Source organism: Trichosurus vulpecula, chromosome 5 (genome assembly GCF_011100635.1).
Source record: "Trichosurus vulpecula isolate mTriVul1 chromosome 5, mTriVul1.pri, whole genome shotgun sequence".
In the NCBI taxonomy this organism is placed as follows: Eukaryota; Metazoa; Chordata; class Mammalia; order Diprotodontia; family Phalangeridae; genus Trichosurus; species Trichosurus vulpecula.
Genome location: NC_050577.1, coordinates 140,213,130 through 140,240,088, shown reverse-complemented (window position 1 = coordinate 140,240,088; position 26,959 = coordinate 140,213,130). Strand labels below are relative to the sequence as shown.

At 38.2% G+C, this 26,959-nt stretch overlaps 1 protein-coding gene across 2 annotated transcripts in view; it reads right to left on the bottom strand.

Annotated features, from left to right (window-relative positions):
- Positions 1-26,959, bottom strand: part of DOCK4 (dedicator of cytokinesis 4) — a 541,696-nt gene that overhangs the window by 284,128 nt on the left and 230,609 nt on the right. For both annotated transcript variants that reach the window (XM_036758430.1, XM_036758431.1), the window contains exons 5-7: positions 22,387-22,483; positions 7,401-7,549; positions 2,076-2,160 (exon numbers count right to left, since the gene is read on the bottom strand). In XM_036758430.1, the coding sequence (XP_036614325.1) occupies positions 2,076-2,160; positions 7,401-7,549; positions 22,387-22,483 (331 nt within the window). The remainder of the gene's footprint in view (positions 1-2,075; positions 2,161-7,400; positions 7,550-22,386; positions 22,484-26,959) is intronic.

Genomic DNA, 26,959 nt, shown 5'->3' with positions numbered 1-26,959 from the left:
CCAGATGATGCTTCCAACCACCCACGCTGGTCATCTTTCATCTGCTTTGATGCAGCACTCCTGGACCAGATGCCCTCCAGAGACCAATTGCTGGAAGGATTAATTGATTTAACTGTGGAACTCCCAAACTGGGACTAAGCTACATTGATTGGTAAGTCAGTCTCAGATATCATGTCATGTTTCCACCCACAATTTTCTTTCTATCTGCTCTCTCAGTGTATACATCTACTTTCTCTAGTTCTTGTTCAAGCACTGTATTTAAATCAACCAATAAATAGTACTAAAAAGGACATGTCAATCATCTCCCCTATGACTTTACTCGCCATCTCTGTGATTCCTGAGAACAAAACACTTCTTCCTAGCCACCACTCCACAATATGTATTCTCTCCCCCTATTAAAATATAAGCTCCTTGAGGGCAGTCACTGTCCTGCTTTTTTGGTACCCCAGCATGTGGTGCAGTGCTTAGTACATACAAATGTTGTAAAACTGCATTTCATTTACTCATTTATCCTCCCTTATGAAATTATTTTATATGTACTTTGTATTTACTTGTTTAGGTTCATATTATATACATTCCCAGCAGTAGAGTGTAAGCTCAATGAAGGTAGGAATGGCTTCATTTTTTTCCATTGTATCCTCAGTGCCTAGCAGGGTGTCCATAGCAGACATTTAATAAATGTCTTAGAGTTGAATCAATGAGAAATTTCGTCTGAATTTTGAAGACTGGATAAGATTTAGATAAGCAGAAGAATGAAGATGATAAGGCTATGAATGAGATCAAGAGAAGTTAATGCGACAGTAAATAAGCCAGTTGGGTTACAATTCAGAATTCACACAGGAGAATAACAGGAGACAAAAGTGGAAAAGTGAGGCCTACAACACCAAGATTCCAAATTTGGATTCCAATCAAGCCCCTAAGAGTAATAATTATTTACGTCACCTTATCATTGTATGTCCTTCAGGAGGTAGCACAATACCTTGGCACAGGATAAACATTGAATAAATACGTTAGTTGTTCCTTGATCTTCTCTTAGACTCTCTATGTACTATCTATGTAAATTTGGCTAGGTCAACTTTCAATAGCTGAAATATACCCCTTCCACATCTCTGCATATTACTGTCCAGGCTTAAAGTGATCTCTTCCTCATCAGATTTTATTCTAGCACTCTCTTTCCTTTGCTCTTACCACACTCTACCTTCTATTTTATGTATGTATGTATGTATGTGTATATGTGTGTGTATTATATGTAATATGTCTGTACATGTGTATACACACACACACACACATACACACATACAAATGTCTGTATAAACTGCCCCTCCCCCCATTAAATTACAGGAAATCTCTTCAAGGCAGAAATGATATGCTTTTTCATTTTTGAACCTGCCCTGGTCAGCACTGTACCTTGTATATAGCACACACTTAGAGTTTATGAACTTAATTGAATCTGTTGAACTGACAGTAGGTCTTTGAGCTTAGATATGATATGGCCAAAGAAGTATCTTAAGAATTTTAAGCACTGTGTAGTATAGATTTGAAGAAGGAAAGGCTAGAGACAGGGGAACCATTTAGGATGATATTGCACCAATCAGGAAAGAAGCAATAGGAATTTTAACAAGCACTGGTCTGATAATAAAGGTAATGAAAAAGAATAAATGAGTGTTTGTTTTTTAAATCAAGAGGATTTTGTAATTTGGAAGAGTGATTTGTAAAAAGGTGACATAGGAAAAAAAACAAACACAAAAGAATGACCTTAATTCATCCTGGGACCAAGAACAATGCAAAGAAATATGTGAAAGAAAATAAAATTTCTCTTCAAACTTATCTTCTTGGTACCTGTAAAGTGGAGGCCATATTAAAGAATATCACATTATTTTGAGACATCTGTAAAACTTAAATATGTTTTAGGGCACGGTCACCTTAATTTTCAACTTCCTTGAAATTATCTCCAAATTAGATTGGGAACGTTCTGCAAGCTCTATGTTTAATAAATTAGGTAATTAAGAATACCATGGAAACTACAAAATTAGCACTTAGAGAGAGTAAGTGAAAGTAAGGTGCTAAATACCTACCAATCTGTAGAGTTCTGTGATGCTAATATCCTCAGGGTCCACCATTGCATATTCCTTTCGAGGCACCAAATCTAATCCAAGTTGTCTGGAAAACAAGATATAGAAATTTAGGAGTTGCCTCTACAGAACAGACTAGAAATGTATATTTTCTTATAGTGCTTTAAATTTAGCTATATTCTCCACTACGGTGACTGCAGCCATTCTCTTATATGTGTTAGTCTCAAGCAGTTTCTCTACCTAGAGTAAGAATCAGTAGCATAAGTCAACAAGAAAAGCCAAGAAATTACTACTAAATGTAAAAAGCTGATATTGTCAATGAAGCATCCCCGTCACTGGGGATGTCACTTTCCTAGGTCAAATACATAAGGAAAGTAAAAATGGTATATGATTTAGTGAGAAGGATGGGGAAAGTAACCCAGTGACAGATAAGAACCTCTCTGGAGAGGTGGTCAACTCAGGGCATAAGCGAAGAATTGTGGATTAACAGAAGAATAAACTCCAAAGACTTTGAAAGTAGCATCAAGCAAAACAAATAATCCAAATAAGGCCTCAAGAAATGAGTGGGTTATATGATGGTTCTATCATCATCGATGGTGAAAAATTTCTAGAAATCTTGATAACATGAAATGGACCAGTTTTTGTAAAAAATGATTTGAAAGACAAAGTATTGCTTCATGATGGAAAAAAAAAGAAATCTTGACAGATCTTTTCTATTTGGGGGAGGGGGATCTGCCTGTTGTCCTTCTTCTAGTTTTATTATTGAGATATCTCAGAATGATCTTCCTTAGTTGGGTCTCTTACTAATTACTCTACAAACCTGTATTTCCCTCTAGTGTAAATCACTAGGCAGTATTACTCAGAATCTTTTATCATAAAGTTTATATATTTATGACCTAAAGTAGGGTTGCCTTTGGAGGTCCCATCTCACCACATAGCAAACATGAAATGCATGATGGCTGAAGTGGTTTTGAAGGGTCTTTTGGTCTCCTCATGATGATTCATTTATATCAGTTAGATAATTAGCAAATATGTGTTACATTGTGTATATATTCATAAAAGTGTCAAGAGGCAAAACGGCCTAGGACAGGGGTGGGGAACCTGTAGCCTCGAGGCCACATGTGGCCCTCTAGGTCCTCAAGTGTGGCCCTTTGACTGAATCAAAACTTTACAGAACAAATCCCCTTTATAAAAGGATTTCTTCTGCAAAACTTGGACTCAGTCAAATGGCCATAACCAAGGACCTAGAAAGCCACATGTGGCCTAGAGGCTGCAGGTTCCCCTCCCCTAGCTAGGGGAAAGAATATTAAACTTGTAGTCAGAAGAGACCTGATTTAAACTTTTGGCACTTACTAGATACAATACTATAGGTAAGTCATCCACCTCCTAAGCCTCAGTTTCCTCATATGTAGGATGAGGAAATTATAAATCTAACACTCAGGTCAAAATGTCATCACAAAGCTCTATTAGATAATGTACATAACGTATTTTGCAAACCTTAAAGAATTATGTTAGCCTTAAGGAATAAATGTTAGCTATTATTATATGTTATGTTCCTCTCAACACCTACTAGATGGTCAACTCTATAAGAACATGTCCTATTGATCTGAAACTTACCCCAAGGGATAGCACAATGCTTTGTACATAGGACTTTAACAAATGACCAAAGAATGAATGAATACTCTTTATACTCTACTTCCACCTGGTAAAAAGACTACTTTATCATGCCCATTCCCATTCTCATCAACCCATAAAAGTGCTTCCCATTTTATAGCATTTCAAACTCTAACCTGAAAGTTAAAAAGCTGGACTGAACAGCCATATTTAATTTAGGGTAGCTATGTGTCTAAGTTTCTTATTAAACATGTTCTGGTCCATTTTATCTTGTTTAGAAAATCAGTTCCTAGAGGAACTATCTACACTTGCAAGGCACTCACTTAAAAGAAATATATGTAATAAAGAAAAACAACAAAATGTGTGCCACTTTAGACATAGGATTATGGAAAGGAGAAAATAAATTACCTTTATAGGAAATATAATCTTTATCTACAAAATTCACCCATTAGGCAGGTAACATAAGTAGATTACACTATTCATTTTATGCTTTGATACCTGTTACCTATTGTTTAAAAAAGAATTATCCCAAAATGGCCAAAACGCAGCTGAGTGATTATATGCATCAAAAAAAGAATTATTATTCAGTCAAAAATAACTTTCCTTCCTACTTATCACCTGAATTGCCTTTTGCCTCTGACTTTATCTTTATTCTTTAAATTGAAAAAGAGATCAATCCTTCCCTTGTATCCATTTCTGAAATTGCTTTTAATATGACAATCTATTTAACTCTGTTGTTAATAAATCAAACCTCTTTCAATATATCTAATATACTGATATGAACTAACGGCATTCACTTTCATAACATTTAGATTTGCATTTTAGATTACACTGAATTGAACCTTGGAGGTCAGGCAGTCTGACTCCTTAACTGTCTGTTTATTGGCCATGAGAAGTTTACTGGCTTGCTCATGGTCCCTAAGGTAGTCCAGTAGCCAACCAGGGATTCACACCTAGGCCTTGTATCTTCAAATTCAGCATTCTTTCCACTGTACCACATTTTGTAATATCCCTTTCCCACCCTTTACGAATGTGAGCTCTCTGTTTAACCCAGGGAAGAGCCACCAACATAGTCAGAATTTGGTAGTCTAGACCAGGGGTGGGGAACCTGCAGCTTCCAGGCCACATGTAACCTTTTAGATCCTTGGGTGTGGCTGTTTGACTGAGTCTAAGTTTTACAGAACAAATCCTTTTATTAAGGGGATTTGTTCTGAGAAGTTTGGATTCAGTTAAAGGGCCACACTTGAGGACCTAGAGGGCTACATGTAGCCTCGAGGCCACAGGTTCCCCATTCCTGGTCTAGGCCAATGGTGTTAAACTCAAATATATACAGATACTGGCTGGTCACATATTGACTCAAAACCCCACAAATTAACACAATCCACGTGGTATTGCATTTATGTTTATTTTGTTCAGTACTTCCCAGTTACATTTTAATATGGTTGGGGCAGCATTCAGGAGTGTTGTAGGCAGCATGCCAGGGACTACATGTTTGATACCTCTAATCTAGGCTAAAGAACTGCAGTTGCATTTTTCGAATAGCCTGTTCACTCAAACCATCATCTTTTACAAATGTGATAAAACAAAGGACTCCAAAAGAACATGATAGTAGCTGGTTTCAGGAATAAACTGATTTAACAGCCATTTATTAAAGAATTACTACGTAAAATGTACAGTGCTAGGTGCTAGTAACATAAGACAACAAAAAGTTCCAGATTTCAAGAATTTTACAATTTAGTAAGACATATAAAATAGTTGCGCAGACAGTTGTATGATACAAGTTATACGTCTTGTGCCTGGGACAGAGAATTTCAGAATGATATGATGTGGAATGGGAACAAGGAATTCTTCAAACAGAGAGGTCACTGGGGTTGGACCATGTAGGAGTAACAGGGAGAACCTGCAGCCTTGAGGCCACATGTGGCCCTCTAGGTTCTCAACTGTGGCCCTTTGACTGAATCCAAACTACAGAACAAATCCCCTTACTAAAAGGATTTGTTCTGTAAAATTTGGGCTCAGTCAAAAGGCCTCACCCAAGGATCTAGAAGGCCTTGAGGCTACAGGTTCCCCACCCTGTAAGACGTGGATGGGGAGGAGAGAGAGAGAAGAGAAAGGAAGGAACGAGCATTTATTAAGCACCTACTATGTGCTAGGCTCATTGCAAAGCATTTTACAAATATTATCACATTTAATATTTGTATTGGAACCATTCTAGATGAGGGAGGGGGAAGAGGTAACATATGCAAAGAGATAAAGGAAGAAAGGTCACGACAAGATCAGAGAACTGTGGGTAGTTTGGTTTGGCTGGAATGTATTTTGAATAAGACACAAAAAGGCAGCAAAGATAAGTTGGAGACAGATTAGGGATAGTCTTGAATGTCAAGTTAAATATCAGTAAGCAGTGGGAGACCACTAAAGGTTGAGCTGGCGAATAGCATGAGATGGGTATTAGATCTATTAAGATGGGTATTTGATCATTAGCATGGAATAGAGAGGGGAGAGGTTTGAGGCAAGACTACTATTTAATGCGTAATTGCTGCTCAGGTTCTTTTGTTGCAAGAAAGTTAAGGAAAGAAATCATATATCAAAACCAGAAGAGCATCAGAACTATCTCAGATTTGACTCCATTAACTCACAGCATTATTATATGCTACGTCATAAACGTAAAAAAAAAACATCACACAGGCAGATATCTTCCCCGTAGGAGTTCTAGGAATCTAGAATCAATATCTTTAAAGCTGGAAGAGACGTTATGGATTCCCCTAGAGGTGGGACTGGGGCTGGGCACCAGCTCAGCTTCAAGCCTGGATCCACTTCCATCCAGAAGCGTACTTTGTGAGGTTTGTAAGTGATTAGATATGTTAGTTAAAAAGTGCTTTCCTCCTACTGGGGTAAAAAAAAAAAGAAGTGATGTCTAGGGCTTAAAGTAAGCCCTTCAAGAGAGGATCTCATCTACAGAGTTATCGTAAGCAGACTATAAGCTGCAAAATGGCTAATTTGTATGAATAACAAATTACCAGGAGGCCCGCAGCTGTGCCAGCCATAAGACATTCCTTTAAAGTTAAGAGAAGCAGGATTTCTCATATGATTACATTGGTGACCTTCTCCAGATAAATGCCACAGTGCAGAAAAGGCACTTATGAAGCGCAAATACCCAGGCCAAAAAAAAAGGCTCAGCTGAAGAATGTGAGAGACTGGTGTCAGTGGCAACACTGACCAAAATGATTTCCCTGAGAATTTCCTTTCTAGCAAGGATGTCCATGCTCTTATACTCCACGACTGGAGAAGAACACAAGACTGCCAGCACCCAGCACTTCTTCCCTTGATATTCTCTGGGCCTACTACAATGCCTGGCACACAGTGAATGCTTAATAAATGTTCGTTGATTTATTGATTTGAAACAAGAGTAACTGAGTTAGCAGCAGCTGGCTTTTCCTGACCTTATGTGCAACAGTATGCTCTGGGAGTAAATGAAAGAATCATAGCATCTTATATTCGGTGCTACAAGGGACCTTGAAGGCCATCTAATGCACACCCTTCATTTTATAATAAACTGAGACAGAGAAAATAAATGACTTACCCTTGGGCGCACCTAGTCAGTGAAACAGGAGAAAGTTGCATTTGGTTCTTTTAGTAACTACAACCATACACTATCTATCCATACTTAATTTCCGCTATGCTCAATTATCTGAAATAGCTTTTATTATTACTCACTCATTGCCCCAGTCCAGGCGAGCAGTGATGTGCCGCTTCACATCTTTCATACGGTCATGGGTGAGATGGCCAACTAATACTTGACGTCGTAGGTCTAGGATCTCATTCATTATATGCCAAAGTCGGTGGAAGAGATCACCTTCATTTCTCTAGAAGAGATCCAAAGGAGGAGAAATTCATTAATTAACCCAAAACACAGTATCTTTACAGTAACTAGATTAATTTTTATTGTTCAGTTGTGTCCGAGCCTTCATGATCCAATTTGAGATTTTCTTGGCAAAGATAACTAGAGTGGTTTGCCATTTCCTTCTCCAGCTCTTTTCACAGATGAGGAAACTGAGGCAAATAAGATTAAGTGACTTGCCCAGGGTCACAGAGCTAGTAAGTATCTGAGGCCAGATTTGAACTCAAGAAGATGAGTCTTCCTAACTCCAGGCCCAACACTCCATCTGCTGCACCATCTACCTGCCAAAATAGATCAATCAGGTAGTTTCTAAATTATGGTATATATACTCACATGCACAGAACTCATTCCAATTAAATATTTATTCAGTACCTATAGTATGCAGAGTAGGACAACAAAAAAGTTAAGGCAAAACACAGTCCTCACAATTATGGAGCTTATAACCTAGTGATACATATATAGGTAATTGAAATATACAATAATAAGGCAAATAAATGGGATAATGGATAGAGTTCCAGGTCTGGAGTTAGGAAGACCCTAGTTTAGGGGTGGGGAACCAGCCCTAGTTCAAATCCATCCTCAGACACTTAGTAGTTGTGTGACCCTGGGTAAGTCACTTAACCTTCTTTGCCTCAGTTTCCTCATCTGTGAAATGAGCTGGAGAAGGAAATGGCAAACCACTCTAGTTTCTTTGCCAAGAAAACCCCAAAAAGGAGATACTAAGAGTTAAGACACGACTAAAATGACTAAACAATATATGATGATACATCATAGGTACACATTAGAGAATTGTGAAACAAAGTATCATATGAAGTTATGCACCCTTACCACCCACATCGGATATAATCTCTTCTCTATCATATTTTTTTTACAATATTTTCCTATTCAAGAAGCTCTGATGGCTCCCTATTATCTACAACTGAGTACAAATTCCTGTACGCAGACTTGACTCCACTGTCTATTCAATTTTATTTTCTACTACTTTCCAATACACACACTTTCTCTGGTCAAGTCAGTTTTCTCCTTGCCCCCTATGCAATCCATGCTCTGCAATTTGCTCATGCCGTTTCCTGCTAAACACTCCTGAAATTCACTCTTCCCTGCTACCAAGTACTATCCGCCATTCAAAGCACTAACTGCTTCCCTCACCTTTCTCTAAACTCCTAGTATACTTCTGAAAGGATCCATCTTCTTGAATTCTCTGCAGCCTTTGACACCCAAACAACCTCCTCACCTGATACCCTCTAGGTTTTCATGGCACCATCTCTCTCCTGGTCCTCTTCTTGTCTGAATATGCCTCTATTTCTTTGATGGATCTTCATCCATGTGATAAGTGTTAACCTGAAACTTCTTGTCTCTATATATTATTTCACTTGGTGATCTCATCAACTCCCAGGGATTCAACTAACATCTCTATGTAGACAGCTCTTAGATCTACCTATTCAGTGAGCTCTAACCTCTCTCTAACACTTTAATCTCGTATCTCCAAAAGACTAGTAGATAACTTGCCCCATCAGAAAGTCAACATATCCATTCTATTTCCTCAAAGCTCTCCCTTCATCCTAACCTCCCTAATACTGCCAAGGATGCCCTTATCTTCTTACTTACCAAAGCTTAAAACCTAGGTGTCGTCCTTAACTCTTAAGTCTCTCAACTCTGGAACCAATCAGTTGTCAAGTTCTATCATTACAACATCTGTCTTATATCTCTTTCTCTCCTCTGGTGCTGGTCCTCATCACTTCACACCTGGACTATTACAATAGGCTGCTGGTTAGTCTCCTGCTATATTTCTCCCCATAGCACTCTATCCTCGACTCAGCTGTCAAATTGATCTTCCAAAAGCTCAGGTCTAACCATATCACTTCTTCATGCCATTGAATAAACTCCAGTGGCTTCTTGTCACCTCCAGGACCAAATATAAAAATCCTCTGTTTATTCCTATCATAATCCCTTCTTAACCTGGTCCCTTCCTATCTATCCAGTCTTCTTATACTGTATGCCACTCCATGTACTCTAAAATCTAGTAATACTAATTTCCTTGCTGTTCCTCTCACACTGCACTCCATCTCTGACTAGCGCCCAAACCAGGAATGGTCTCCCTCTTCAGCCTGGTTTCCCTAGCTTCCATCAGGTCTCAGCTAAAGTCCCATTTTGTGCGAGAAGCCTTTCCCAGTCTTACTGTTAGTGCTTTGCTTCGCAGATTACCCCGAACATATCCTGCATATATGCTGTTTATTCAGAGTTGTTTACATGTTATCTCCCCCATGTGACTGTAAGGGCCTTGACAAAGGGGACTACCTTTTTTTTATGTGCCTTTCTTTGTATCCCCAGAGCTTAGCACAGTGCCTGGCACGTAGCAGACATGTAACAAATGCTAGTTGATTTGACATACTGACGATCCACTTACTAAGACACTGACTCAACTGCTTAGGATCTGGCCATCAGATTTCTGTCCCTCAATCCAAGTCTTTCATTTTCTAAATCTTTTGCTAACCCTTGAACTCCAAAGTTGCAGTATTGTGCCTTGTGGACTTCTAGGTGCCTGATCTGCTCGCCTCTTTGATCTAGAGAAGTATCACAATTAATAAAAGTCGATCCCTGCTTCCGCTATTGTGTCAATCTGAGCTCCTAATTTGCTCTTTTCCTAGTAACCACTATCACATTCCTGAAGCGTGATGAAATAAGTATGAGAAATTGCCTTATGAGACTGACAAAAAAAAAGAAAATATATCAATTCAAAAGTTACATCAAAAGGTGAACTAAAGAAATCCTAAGGCAGTAGCCCCTCTGGGCAATACCACCACCACCACCAGTGCCACCACAGCCACTGCCACCACACACACACACACACACACACACACACACACACTCAAACACACACTACACACACCCTTGCTTGCTTACTTGAAGGTAGAGTCTGTAGAAGGGTGGCTGTTATATCAGTTTCTACTTCCGAAGCTTATTAACCCCTACCATTAACCTTACCATTAACAATCAGTTAGTAAAATTAATTTACCCTTGGTAAAGGCATTAATTAAGATAATATAGTGAAAATGGTTGATATAAAATAATCCCACAAAAAAATCCTAGGGTATACCATTCAGACAGATAGACAGACAGACAGATAGATAGAGATTATTCATGGGCTCAAAGTTGGAGCACAATGGAAATGAGAGACACATATACTACAAAAATCCTTTCTCGCTTTGTAGAGGCCTCACTCAGCTAATGGGGTACAGCCCCATTTGCAGAGGGTGCAGCTTTCTCTGCTGAGTACTCTACTCAGCTGTGTGCCCGGGACATGCTATTTCTTTAGTCCACAGTTTGCAATCCTCTCTACCATGAGACTTCACACCCCCAAAGCCTCTTCTTTCTTTAAGTGACTGTCTTTTTGTACCTGTCTATCCCCAGTGTGGCTCCCTACTCAGTTAGATGAATTTTCTCATACAGCACAAGGGTGTCCAAAGACATGGTCAGTGAGGGTTTGGGGAAGAAAGAAAAATTTCTCCTTATCCCACACAGCAATTCTCTTTAAGAGGCTTTGGTTTTCCTCCATTTCTAGCTACAGCTCCCAAATCTAAAATCTTCACCTCATGAACTGGCCAACTCCCAAAGTGACTTGCTATTTTAATGCAAAGGCTCAAGGGATGGGGCTAATTCAACCAATCTAATCTTAAGATGTTTCTTGTGACCTAATCAAAGACTTCCCCAGAAAAAGGTTGGAGCATCTTGTTTACACATTAAAACTTCACAAAGCCTTTACATTTATTATATTCTGAGCCTTCTGTGATTATAGCAATTGAAGCATACAGAGAAAGGGAAAGGGTTGATTGAGTCTCGTGGTCATTTGCAGGGAACTACATCTTTGAAAACTCAGCGCTTTTTCTAAGAGACAAGCCAATTTAACTTAGAAGTGAAGTGCTCGGATTCAAGTCAGATTTCTGGGAATTTTTGTACATCCGACTGAAATACATTTTTTAAAAGATACCACATGAAAAACGTAGCATTAAAAAATTCAGAATCACCTATTCCTGCTAAAATGTTTTTACAGTAAGAAGCTGTGCTGACAAAACTATCAAGTTGCAGTTGGTAAGGATATTTAGTAATAACTGGCTTTACCTATTTAGAAGTGCAGTTACATGTTTTCTGTATCATTAAATAGCAATGACCAAGGAGTCCCAATTTTATTTCATAAGCTGTCCCCACCAAAGAGAAGAGAAAAGCAAATGGATTTGGAGAAAGACAATAATTAGAAATGAAAAATCTAAGCCATACATAATTGGCTTTCAGCTGCATCACTTAACTGAAACCGCTTTTCCAAAGTTACCAATGTTCTCTTAACTGCCATGTCTCCTGGCCTTTTCTCAGTCCTTATCCTCCTTGACCTCTTTGCAGGCTTATGCACTGCTGAGCACCCTCTTATCCTGGAAAAACACTCTTCTCTGGGTTTTTATGACACTGCTCTCTCCAGGTTCTCTCTATCTGTGTGACCACTCTTCAGAGTCTTTTATTCATTTTTCATGTAAATCATTCCCACTAAGCGTAAGTATCCCTCAAAGTGCTGTGCTTGTCTCTATTCTGTTCTCTCTGTATGCTATCTCACTTGGAAATATCATCGGCTTCAATGGGTTCAATTATCATCTCTATGGAAATGATTCCCTCATCACTATAGCCTTTCCTAACTTTTCTTCTGAATTCATCTTGCATCAACAACTTCCTCATGTACATGTTTAATTACACATCTGAAAATATTTCAAATACAGCATGTCCAAAACAGAGCTCATCATCTTCTTCCTAAAACTCTTCCATCTTGAGGGGCGGAGCCAAGATGGTGGCTGGAAAAGAGGGACTCGCTTAAGCTCTCCCACAAATCCCTCCAAAACACCTAAAAAATGGCTTTGAACAAATTCTAGAGCTACTTTCATGGATTCTGTGGCCTTAGGGACAGGAATCACTGAGCTGTAGCAGTTACCAGACTTCTCAACCCACAAACGCCAAAGACAACTGAGCAGGCGAGTGGGAAAACTGCTGGATTAGAGTGAGAGAAGTGCGCAGTCTGGAGGTGGCGTGGTAGCAGCATCAGAAAGCTCTGGAGGCTGCTCCCAGAGGTCCAGCTGCAGTTGTATCCAGAGTCCCCGGCCACCTGGTAGAAGGAATGAAGCGGCGGATCAGAACAGCAGTGCAGAAAGAGCTTTGCTGGTGCAGAGGCAGGGTTCTCTTGCCTTGCCCTGCTTGGATCAGGGTCACAGTTCTGGTTGGTGTTAATTGGGGGAGGAGGAGCACTGATTTGACAGAGCTTATGGTGGCTTAGAAGAAGCTCTGAAAACAGCAGTGCAAGGCCCCTGAAGCTTGGGACAAAGCATTCTCCACTCCCAAGGCAGTCATAACGTGACCAAAAGCTCAGGGGTCAAGTAGTTGGCTAGGAACATGAGCAGCAGAAGTGTGAAAGGACTCAGACTCAGACTACAGAATCTTTTTTTGGTGACAAAAAAGATCAAAACATACAGCCAGAAGAAGTCAACAAAGACAAAGAACCTACATCAAAAGCCTCCAAGAAAAATATGAATTGATCTCAGGCCATGGAAGAGCTCAAAATGGATTTGGAAAAGGAAGTTAGAGAAGTAGAGGAAAGATTGGGAAGAGAAATGAGAGTGATGCAAGAAAACCATGAAAAACAAGTCAATGACTTGCTAAAGGAGATCCAAAAAAATACCGAAAAAAATAACACCTTAAAAAATAGACTAACCCAAATGGCAAAAGAGCTCCAAAAAGCCAATGAAGAGAAGAATGCCTTGAAAGGCAGAATTAGCCAAATGGAAAAGGAGCTCCAAAAGACCACTGAAGAAAATACTGCCTTAAAAATTAGATTGGAGCAAGTGGAAGCTAGTAACTTGATGAGAAATCAAGATATTATAAAACAGAACCAAAAGAATGAAAAAATGGAAGACAATGTGAAATACTCATTACAAAAACAATTGACCTGGAGAATAGATCCAGGACAGATAATTTAAAAATTATTGGACTACCTGAAGGCCATGATCAAAAAAAGAACCTAGACATCATCTTTCAAGAAATTATCAAGGAAAACTGCCCTGATATTCTAGAACCAGAGGGTAAAATAGAAATTGAAAGAATCCACTGATCACCTCTGGAAAAAGATCCCCAAAAGAAAACTCCTAGGAAAATTGTTGCCAAATTCCAGAGTTCCCACATCAAGGAGAAAATGCTGCAAGCAGCCAGAAACAATTTGAGTACTGTGGAAACACAATCAGTATAACACAAAATCTAGCAGCTTCTACATTAAGGGATCAAAGGGCTTGGAATATGACATTCCAGAGGTCAAAGGAGCTAGGATTAAAACCAAGAATCACCTACCCAGCAAAACTAAGTATAATACTCCAGGGCAAAATATGGATTTTCAATAAATAGAGGACTTTTTTTTCTGATCAACCAAGAAGTGTTTATTAACTACTTACTAAACTGTGATAAGGGCTAGGGATACAAAGAATAATATATACATCCATAAACAAATACATAGTTGCATATATATGTGTGTATGATTATGGACATGTGTGTATAAACCATGACTTTTTTATCCCTTTTGTTCCATGTCTTAGGCAGTTGAGAAAAATCCCAAATGTGTTTTAGTAACAATGCGGAAAATGCAGCTATAACTTTATATGACTGGAATTTACTGTGTCCCTCATGCTTTCTCTTTTCTTGAGTATTTCCAGCAATACTTCCTAAACCCTTCTTTTTTTTGTTTTTTTTTTTAAATAAATTTTTATTTTTAGTTTACAACATTCGGTTCTACATCATTTTGAGTTCCAGATTTTCTTCCCTCCCTCTCCCCTCCCTCCCCAAGACAGCATGGAATCCCATATAGCTTCCATGTATAACTCTGCATTGAATTAATTTACAAACTAGTCAAGTTATGGAGAAGAACTGTGATCAATGAAATGAATCATGCGAAAGAAGAAACAGGACCAAAAAAAAACCAACCCAAAAACAAAAACAAAAGAGAGAAGAGAAAAAAAAAGGGGGGGGGGGGTTGGAGAAAGGCTAGCATGAAGTGTGCCTTAATCTGCACTCATACTTCATAGTTCTTTCTCTGGATGTAGATAGCATTCTCCATCGTGAGTCCTTTGGAGTTGTCTTTGTACCTTGTGTTGCTGAGAGGAGCGAAGTCTGTCAGAGTTGGTCCTCACAGAATCCATATATCTGTGGTTGTGTACAATGTTCTCCTGGCTCTGCTCCGCTCACTCAGCATTATGTCATGTAGGTTTTTCCAGGTTGTTATGAAGTCCGTATCATCCCCATTTCTTATGGCACAATGGTATTCCATTACCTTCATATACCACAGCTTGTTCAGCCATTCCCCAATTGATGGGCATCCCTTTGATTTCCAATTCTCAGCTACCACAAAAAGAGCCGCTATAAGTATTTTTGTACATATGGGTCCTTTTCCCGCTTGTGTGATTTCTTTGGGATACAACCCTAGAAGTGGTATTGCTGGGTCAAAGGGTATGAACATTTTTATAGCCCTTTGGGCATAGTTCCAAATTGCTCTCCAAAATGGCTGGATCAGCTCGCAACTCCACCAGCAATGTAACAATGTCCCAATTTTCCCACATCCTCTCCATCATTTATCATTTTCCTGTTTTGTTATTTTAGCCAATCTGACAGGAGAGATGTGGTATCTAGAGTTGTTTTGATTTGTATTTCTCTAATCAGTAGTGATTTAGAGCATTTTTTTCATATGCCTATAGATATCTTTAATTTCTTCCTCTGAAAACTGCCTGTTCCTATCCTTTGACCATTTCTCAATTGGGGAATGACTTGTATTCCTATATAAAATAGAGGACTTTCAAGCTTTCTCAGTGAAAAGACCAGAGCTGAACAGAAAATTTGACTTTCAAACACAAGAATCAAGAGAAGCATGAAAAGGTAAACAGGAAAGAGAAATCAGAAGGGACTTACTAAAGTGGAACGATTTTGTTTGCATTCCTACATGGAAAGATGATATTTGTAACTCATGAAACCTTTTTCAGTATTAGGGTAGTTGAAGGGAATATATATGAATACACACACACACACACACACACACACACACACACACACATATATATACATATACACATATAAATAGATAGATAGACACAGGGCACAGGTTGAGTTGAATATGAAGGGATGATATCTAAAAAAAATCAAATTAAGGGATGAGAGAGGAATATATTGGGAGAGGGAGAAAGGGAGAGATAGAATGGGGCAAATTATGTCACATAAAGGTGGCAAGAAAAAGCAGTTCTGTGGGAAGGGAAGAGGGGGTAGGTGAGGGGGAATGAGTGAATCTTGCTCTCATCGGATTTGACTTAAGGAGGCAATAACATACACACTCAGTTGGATATCTTACCCTAAATGAAAGTAGTGGGGAAGAGGACAAGAGAGGGGGGGATGATAGAAGGCAGGGCAGATTGGGGGGAGGAGGTAATCAAAAGCAAACACTTTTGAAAAGGGACAGGATCAAAGGAGAAAACTGAATAAAGGGGGACAGAATAGGATGGAGGGAAATATAGTTAGTCTTTCACAACATGACTGTCAAGGAAGTGTTTTGCATAATGATACGCGTGTGGCCTCTGTTGAATTGCTTGCCTTCTCAAGGAAGGTGGGTGGGGAGGGAAGAAGGGAAAGAATTTGGAACTCAAAGTTCTAAAAACAAATGCTCAAAAAAAAAGTTGTTTTTTACATGCAACTGGGAAATGAGATATACAGGCAATAGGGTACAGAAATCTATCTTGCCCTACAAGAAAGTAAGGGGAAAAGGGATAGGGGGTGGGGAGTGGGGAGAGAGAAGTGAAGGCAGACTGGGGAAAGGGGCAATCAGAATATATGCCATCTTGGGGTGGGGGGAGGGTAGAAATGGGGAGAAAATTTGTAACTCAAAATCTTGTGGAAATCAATGTTGAAAACTAAAAATATTAAATAATAAAAGAGATGTGGGGAAAAAACAAAACTTCCATCTTCTAAGCTTCCCAGTTACTAGGGAGGGCACATCAGAGTTGCCCAAACTCATAATCTTGATGTTGTCCTCAAATCCTCATTTTCTCTAATTCCTCATATTTGATCGATCGTCAAGTCCCATTGTTTCTATGCTCCCCCTTCTCCCCTCTGATACAGTCACTATTCTAATATAGGCTCTCATAGTCTCATGATGAGATTATTGTAATAACCACTAGTTGGTCTGCCTGCCTCATCTCGTATCTCTCCAATTCACCTTCTAAGAGTCAAAGTGATTTTCCTTAAAGTGCACATGTGGCCATGTTGTCACCACCCCTACTCAATAAACTTCCACCGTGTACATTTCTAACCATAGGTATAACATTATGAAAATGCCAGATGATCACAGAGCCCCTGGGTCATAACTTTAAGAGACAGTATTTCCTCTGATGTCATTGTACAAAACACCCATAGAGTCAACAGAGAAACATCGTTCTGATTATTTACTTGTCCTGTTGCATAAAATGGGGTTACAGTGAATTAGTTCTTTATTCTGTATTCTGAAATTTCTGTATTTTGACGAAGTCGTTAAATTTATCCATAAAACAATTTTGTTCAGATAAAATAAATGTAGCTCCCTATTAACTCCAGAAACCAATATAAAATGCTCTGTTTACAATTTAAACTCAAGACTTTGTCCCTTCTTCCTAGCTTTCCAGCCTTTTTACATTTCACCCCCTCCATGTAATTTACGATCCAGCAACATTCACCTTTTGAGATTCCTCAAGTAGGACATTCCATCTCCTGACTCCATGTCTTTCAATCCTCATATGCAGAATGCTGTATCTTTCTTTGAATCTTTCTTCTGGTTCCCTGGATTTCCTTCAACACTCAGCTGAAATCTCACCCTTTGCAGGAACCTTTCCTTAACCTCTTGGCTAGTTCCTTCCCCAAGATCATCTTCCATCAACTTTGAAAAAACCCTGTATATAGAGTCGTATATATGTTGTCTCTCCCATCAGAATGTGAATTTCTTGAGGTGAGAAACAATGTTTTTGTCTGTCCTTCCATGCCCAGTTCTTAGAACAGTTTCTAAAACTCAGGGTATGGCATAGATCCTTAGCCTGACCATGAAAATCATATTATTTGTACTGACAGTGTACTTCAATCTTTATTTTTTTTTACATGTAGAAGATAATGGATATGTATGCCATGCTGAAGGGTTGCAGTGTGCCTTAATTAATCTCAAGCAACTGTGTTAGGGAAACACAGTAAGTACAACGAGCTTCTGACTTTCCCAGACATCGTCAATATGGCCTTGCTTGTGTGCTTTCTCCCCACAGAACCAACTTTTAACTTCCTTTTATATAATTCTTCCCTCATGAGAGCTCCTTAAGAATAGAGACTGTCCTTCTATTTGCTTGTATTTGTATTCCCAGGGTTTAGCACCAGGCCAGGCACACAATAAATGTTTAGTAATGCTTGTTCCCTCCCTGCCTAACCAGTATATTCAACACCATCACCAACATCACAAATTAATAGAGTGTCTTACACTTCACAGAACACTATCCTCAAAATAACCTTGTCTGGTAGGTATTACACAAATATTTTCATCTCCTGAGAACAATAAATCAAGGTTCAGAGAGGTTTGAGTCAGAAAGATTTTTGCAGGATAAACACTGATGATAAATGATAGAGTTATCATCCAAACTCCTGCTTTCTGAGGCAATAAACATAAGTATTTGTGTGCATATTGATACACATTTATATGGATATATTTATTGGTTAATACTCACGTTATATACGTTATATGTAAATATCTACATATAGATATTCCTCAGAATTCACATTCTATTGCAGAGATAAAACATTTGACAAATATATATGTAATATGTGTGTATATATTCACCAATATGTACACACATATACACATACAATATAGAAACATATATATACACATACAGCATACACGTGTATATTTCTAAATGCATATATTCATCAACATATGTGTGTATACGTATAGAGCTTAACATTTTAATAGTTATAACTTTTTTAAACTTTACACTTGCCGGGGGCAGTTAGGTGGCACAGTGGATAGAGGACCAGCCCTGGAGTCAAGAGGTCCTGAGTTCAAATTTGGCCTCAGGCACTTACTAGTTGTGTTACTCTGAGCAAGTCACTTAACACCAATTGCTTCCCCCCCAAAAATTTACACAGCTATATATACATATAGAAATAGATATATGATATTGCATACATACATACATATATATTCACCAATAAGGATCATATCTCTGCAGTAGAAGGTAAACTCTCTGAGGACAATGACTCTCACTTTTGTTTCTGTGACCCTAGTACCCAACAGAGTGCCTAAGCCATTGTAGGCAGATGACATTCTAAGGAGGATAATGACAGGTTGGAGCAAGACTTGAGAACAATGACCAAGATGGTGAGGAGACTCAGAACAACATCATCCAAGGACTGCTTGAAGGTACTGGGGATGATTAGTTTGGTCAAAGGGTAACACTGTTCTCAAATATTTGAAGTGTATTTCCATGGAAGAGGGATTAAACTAGCTTGGCCTGATACCACAATTTAGAATTAATAACAACAAAAGCAAAATCACACTTAAATAGCACTTTAAAGTTTAAATAGTATTTGTCTCACGACAATCCTGAGGGTTTGGTAATGAAATTCTTGTCTTCATTTTGTAGATGAAGACATCAAAGCACAACGAAGTTAAGTTACTTGTTCGGGGTCACAAAACTATTAAATCTTAAAGCCACGATTCAAATTCAGGTCCGAGCCTAAAACTCTTACTATAAACCATGATAATATTATTACTATTATTATTATCAATAACAACAGCAGCTAACCTTAATATAGTGCTTTAGGGTCTTCAAAGCAATTAACAAATATCTCATCAGATTTTCACAATCCTGGGAAGCATTTGCTATTATTATCTCTATATTACAAATGAGGAAACTGAGGCAGGAGTCAAGTATCTTGCCCAAGGTTACACAGCTAGTAAGTACCTAAGACTGGTTTTAAACTCAGGTCTTCCTGTGTACAGATCCAGAGTTTTATCCACTGTGCCACATAGCTGCATCACATCTCATGCTGCCTCTCAATAATAAAAGAACATTATTTAGCTCTTTAAAAATTATAGATCGATTTCTCCACAAAAGCTTCACGAAACAGGTAGTACTAAATATTATTATCCTTATTATGTTTCTCAGATGAAGAAACTGAGGCTTCCAGAGGTTACGTGATTTGCCCTAGGTCATATCGCCAGCAAACATACTTTTAGAGCTAAAACCTGAACTGTTCTTCTGATTCAAAATCCAGACTCTCTCCACTATACCCATGTCACCTATAGTGTCAGTTAATTAGCAGAGAGAGCAATTTCACCTTAACTACTTGCCCTTCCCTGAACACACTCTATACTGTCTTGATCATTTTCCCAATCATGCCATTCCTTCCACCCCAAAAGCCTAACCCTATCCCCTCCCCGACCTCTGCCCAACTTCTCTGGATATTCTTGGATGTACTGAAATCGCCTCTTTTCCTCTCTCACTCATTTTCACATTTTTAAACAGTCTCTTCGTTGAACCAACATAGGACTTTGTGCCTATCTTATTCCACATCCCTTATACACAGTTCCTTGTCTTCTGTCTCTTTTTGTCCACATCTTTTTCCTTTACTGTAAGCCCCCTGCGTTCAGGTGCTGTCATATTCTTCTATGAATCTCCCACAGCAGCCAGAGTAACACCTTGTGCATACTGGGCACTGTTTATTAAATGAACAGATGTATATATGATTATTGCTCAATCACACTCCAGCAGCTGTGCTGAGTTCAAGAATCATAAAAAGCTAAATAGAAGACCTCCACTGGAATCTGCTCCCTGACAATTAATTAGCTGTGTGACCTTGGCCAAGTCAATTAACCTCACTGGGTATCAATTCCTTCATCTGTAAGGTTGAAGGGTTGGACTAGACAATCTCAAAGGGTATTTCGGATTGAAAATGCTCTAAGTTTAAGATTCTGTGTGTAATTTCCTCCACTGGAAATTTCCTGCCAGTGTTCCTGCTAGGTATCAATATTCCTTATATTCCTGTTGGTCTTTCCTTATTCTATGCTGTCACGGAATTTGATGGCCCTGAATCTATCTTTGCTGACACAAATACCTGCCAGTCACTGTGTTTTACATGACCCAAAATACTGGGCTGGTGACAGTACACCTACAATCACCATTAATAAAGTACCATTATCTTGGAACAAGAAAGTACAATGAGGGAAGACAAGCCTATCAGAGTTGTCATCTCCAAATTGGGCTGCCTAATAATCTTATATTTTATTTCACCATTATCTTTCCAGGTTAAATTGCATTGGCTGTTTTTAAATACAGATGAATGTGATCTGGGAATAATCTGTAGGTTTCTGATTCACCAAGAAAATTTGTCCATTCTTACTGTTTATCCATTCTCTGTTGTTCAGAACAAAATAAGTTTTGAGTTGGAGTTGATCTTTCTCTGGTGTTTGCCTCCTACAGGGTGGTCACATCCTCACTTGGTTGGTTTTCAAATTAATGACTGTGATCTTCAAAGCAGCAGTTCACAGCTTCAAATGAAGTTATGAATAACCAGATCAGGTTAAATATAATCCAACTTTTTTTTTTCAAGAAAAGAGATATAAAGCCGATTACTAGCAGGGTAGCTGTGTTCACTCAAACTGCAGTAGACTGACCCACTGTCCAGGTGCACATGTTAAGATATTAAGGATGCTATGGCTTTCACCTTTCTTTCAAATGATTCTTCAACCTCCATGAAAAAGTACCCATATGTCATTGTTTTATTGTTTTAAGTTAAGAATTTTGCTTAGACTTTACTCATTTTTCAGTGAAGTATATTTTTCCTCTTTGGCATAATCCTTACAAAACATCTTCTCAAAAGAAGCATATCAGTAATGCTTTAAATTTATTGTATATGTCCTTTGTCTCCTAAAATAAAATCTTGGCTGTCAATTTAATCATAAAGCCTGATCAATTCCTTCTAATAAATATGTATTAAATAATTAACTAGTCCTTTTTTTGTTTTCAGTCATGTCCAATTCTTTGTGACCCCATTTGGGGTTTTCTTGACAAAGATACTAGAGTGGTTGGCCATTTCCTTCTCCAGCTTATTTTACAGATGAGGAACTGAGGCAAACAGGGTTAAATGACATGCCTAGAGTCACACAGCCATTAAGTGTCTGAAGGTGGATTTGAACTCAAAAAGATGAGCCTTCCTGTCTAACCACTGTACAATCTAGCTGCCTATCAGCTATTAGTTGGCCTATCAGCTTTCTTTGGTTATCATATATACCTTGATGCTTTTTAAAAAAATACAACATATCAAGTCTTTTTCCAATATAATGGGGGAATAAGGTGTTTTTGTTAACCCAATATTCCAGTTAACTGAGACCTACCAAGTGTGCTGTATTTTGATTACTAAAAGGAATTAGAATATACTAAATACACTTAAGAGGAAAAGTGTACTGAACATAATTTGATCTTTCTTTGATGAGTTAGGAGGCACTTCAGCCCCAGCAGGGATCCATAAAGATACTCGGAGAGTTTACAATGAATGAAATCAGCCTTTACTAAGGTTAGGAGAGAATCACTTAAAAGCATTCAAACACAACGGCAATAATATCTCACCTTCAGAAAACTTAACATTTAATGATATGCACAGTTATTGAAATTTCTGATATTTTATTTCAATTTATTTTCTGCCAGAACAACAATACCATAAAAAACTAATTACCACATAAAGTTGCTTCCACATGGTTCCCCAGTCTCTTAAAGTTGATGTCATTTCTGTGATAACGGAGTCTTCTGTTGGAATTACCATTTCAAACTGCCTGTGATATTAAAAATATATTTTAAAAAATACCCACAACTGTATTTTCAAATACTATAGACAATAAACTTGTTTTATATATCACAATGGGAAAATGGGAGTGGGAAAAGACTCCTCATCATTATTTCAATCTGCAGATGGTTATCGCTTTCTGATTATAAAGCAACATTAGGTTTAGAGAGAAAATCCAAAATTCTCAGCCTGTCATTAAAAGACCTCTGCAATGTCTAACTCACACCAACCTTTCCAGAATTGTGTGATATTGTTACTACCCTTAATTCAAGCAAAATGACAGGCAAACTGACATACTTGCTGTTTCCCCAATTCAGCACCCCATCTCCCATCTCTGTCCCTTTTCACAGGCTATCCCACGCGACCAGATTGCACTCCTTCCTCACCACTGTCTCTTAATGCCAAGTTTCCTTCAAAAATCAGTTTGGATATCATCTCCAAAGGAAAGATTTTTATGCATGCCTTTTTCTACAGTGTTAATTCTTTCTTTTTACTGAATTTACCTTTTACTTGCTAATTTGTCTGCATATTTGGTCCTCCAGTAGAATGTAAACTCCTAGAGGACAGGTATGGTCTGATTTTTGTCTCTGTATTCCCAGAACTTGATAAAATCCCTTGTCTACAGTAGGTAATTAATTTTTATTGAATTGATTTGATTATTTGAGGATTCAGAATCAGAGATGTCATAATTATATTTTTAATATTTGGCCTCAAATCCCCATGCTAATACTGATGTTATATTTACTTGGAAGAGTTACCATGTCATTTTTTTTAGGCCCAACTTTCCATCCTTTACATCATCCCTCAAAGCATAGGCCTCTAGTAGACAAGATCCATAATTTGAAAAATATATTTTCCACAATATCCTAGCAAATATATACAGGGGGGAGGGGAGTGACTCCATCAATGAATAAGTTCCTTTGTTAAACAGAAGAAATATGAAAAGGAAAGGGAAAAGGATGCATTTTTATTCTCTATTATTTGGCATGAGAGTCTCCATTTCCATTGAGTCTCAGTTCCAGGTGACAAACTCTTTCACATCTTATAAAGAGTCACAGGGTCAGAATTAATACTGCTTTGCAGGAACATATTATTACTCCAGCTCTTGAATTCTGTGATTGCCTAATTCTATGACTTAAGATGAACAGGATTCCTTGTTTGTCAAGTTTAATTTTCTCAGGAATGACAGGTAGGGATGACCCAGTGGAAAAAATAATAGGATCGATTCAAACCAAGAGTTCCTAATAAGAGATGAAATTCTTTGCCTGATGCTAATAGCAGCTCTGAAGTCTTTTTCCCAGGAAATCATTAAAATATCTCTAATTGGTATTTTTTAAAAGTTTCGTTAAAGGCACTTAGAAAAAGTAAAGGCACATGTTGAGTACTCTTCACCACAGGAGTCTGAGCTCCTCATTTCAGAGGGCTGCTATAATTATGCCTGCCTAGTGACAGTTCTCCTTTTTCCAGATATGAAAAAGTGTAAAAACTATAAAACTGGGTATCTAAAAAGAAAAAAAAAGAAATACTTATAAAAATGGCAAACCAGCTTTGAGAAAAATGGACTGGCTGACTGTTCTGGTAAGGAATAACTTCTAAGAGGTAAACAGAAGAACAGGATGTTTCAAAGAATATTAAAGCCATTTTGTTCTTCTAGTACCTACCATACTTAAGATGACCAACATTTTAAATCAGCCTAAAGAGCTCCGCCTCAGGAAGGACAGAAAGGGAACACTGAATCACTGGAAGTAGCTGGGAATCCCATTGGATCTTTAAAAAATATAATGACTTAGGCACAGATTGTATAATATCAAAACTCTCTAAATATTCACATGCTATTTGAATGTAAAACCTGAAGCCCCTTTTACGTGGCTGTGAATATCTTGTCATTAGCAAGCACTAAGAAGGCAGTTTAGTTTTATGGGATCTTGGGCTGAGATTTTTTTTCATGCTAAAATGAGCAGTCTTAAGGGAGCAGCTGTATATATTGATTAGGAGAAGGAACAGCTTCACGCATATGTGTCAAAATAAAATTGTCTTATTTGGTAGGCTTCAGCAGTGCTTAATGATCAATCTTAACTGCAAAGTCAAGGTTAATTCAGTCAGCTATTTTGGAGATGAATTTTCAATATAAGTCAACAGGTAAGCACAAGAGGATAGTGTTGCCTTTAAATAAGCTAAATCATAAGGGCCATTCTGGGATATTTGCACAGATAGGAGTATGAGTTAGTAAGACATTTCCCTCAAACTGTTTTCCTAGTTAAAGTTGTCTCTTCTATGTAATCATTTGAAGTTACAATTGATGTAAATGGTACAAATACTTGTTATGGTTCCAAACTCCATTCTGAAAATATTACTGGAAAAACCTTTGTGCTGCTCCATGTCCACAATAAAGTTGGTTGACATTCCATTTGGGAAAAATGTAGATGGGAGTCTTTAACTTCCCCAGAACTACAATAGCTCTGCTTTTCTCACACCTGGCATCCAAAGATCATGGTTCTGACTTCAACCAACGTCACAGACACTGGTACTTAGGAGGCTTAATGTGAACTTAGTGTGACTCAGAGCTTGACAAAAGCTTGCACCAAACACTTGATATTTGAGACAGTCTAATGGACACATAACTCTTCATTCATCTAGATTCTGAGTTCTATATTAAGTTAATCCATCAGAGAGAAAAAGACCTGGACCTCATTATCTTTAGCCCTCACAGAAATGACTTTACTGAGTTATGATTTAATGCTATGTTCTCTGCTGCTATACAGAGAAGATATGAGATCTGTCTCCACTGCAACTCTGTTTATTTTGCAAAACCATAGTTTAACATTGTAGAAAATGTCTTCTTTTGTGAAGTTCCAAGTAAGAAGTCCTTATTCAAGTTTAGTTTTGTTTGTTTTTTTTTAAAGTATTGGCAGATGAAGGTGGTTGTTTCTTATCACAAAACAAAAACAAGTAACTTTATGTCTCCCCCATTCCCCCACTTAAAAATAAAATCAGCTGCCAGAATGTTTAGAGCCAAATTCACTGACTAAATGACAGTCATCAAGTCATCTCAGTGGCCCAGGAGCATCTACTACATCTGTTTCTTTTATATATAACCTCTCCTATTTCAGTTCAAAGTAGAGTTTATATACCACATTAGCCAGAAAGTCACCTCACCAAGTTCTTTTGAAAGTTGGTGGGCATGAATCATTAAAAAGAAAAATCTGCCAATTAAAATCTTAATTTTTTGCTTTCTTATACATAAATTTATTAAGAAGGGAGAGCCAGAGCTAGAAGAGATAATTAGAAATCATTTTGCCCGTTCCCATCATTTCACAGATAAGGAGTAAGTAAGACTCAAGGAAGTAAAAGGATTTGCCAAAAGGCAACCCTTACTTAGTAGCAGAAGAGGGACTAGAACTCAGGCCTCCTGACTCCTACGTTAGCACACTTTCCACAGCACCATTCTCTGTCCTAAGCAGAAAGACCATTTCAGGTAAGGTATTGTACAAATATCCTACAACATAATAATATTTTCGTGAGGTAGACAAATGTCGAAGGTCTTACTTATGTATTACTTATATTCTATCAGAGAGAGTTATTCATCATCTTGCCTTTGTTGGAGGGGAAAGGATAGGGTTGGACCTGTGACTTTACTGAAATAGAGAGCTCTCACTGTGGCAATTACCTTACTCATGCAAACTGGCAATTCAAATGGAATTTATAGTCTTAGAGAGTTATGTAAAAGCACGGAAAAACTAAGTGACTGCCATGCAGTCCTAAAGGCAGTTCACATCAGAAGCAAAACATGAACACAGGTCTTCTTCATTCCAAGGCCAACTCAATCCCCTATGCTATGCTATCTCTCATCCACACTTTACAGAGAGAGATGAGCCCTCAGACATAATTAACGATAAAAGTAGACAAAAACTACATCTTGGGACTCATATTACTGCAAGACTCAACTAGTTCAATTGTCATTACTACAAGTACTACTATTACTGCTGCTGCTGCTGCTGGTGCTACAATAACGACTAACAACAATAATAAATCCAGTTAGGTAGAATCAGGAACACCTGAGTTTCACAACTGCCTCTAAAATGTGCTAGTTGTGAGACCTTGGACAAATCACTTAACCTCTGTTTGCCTCAGTTTAATCAGCTATAAAATAGGAATCATAACAGCACCTACCTCCCACAGATGTTGTGGGGATCAAACAAGATAATATTTGGAAAGCACTGAAGATAATACCTGGGACGTAGTAGGCATTTAACGAATGCTAGTTATTATTAATATTAACAATCATTCTGCTGCAGTCGCAGTAGAACAAGCTTTGATTCTGGTGCCATCCACCATATTAACCATTTCAGTGGAAAATATCTAGTACCTTGCAATATACATAATAACTTAAAAATACCACTTGCGTAGGCAGCTAGGTGGTACAATGGACAGAGCACTGGACCTGGATTTAGGAAGACCTGAGTTC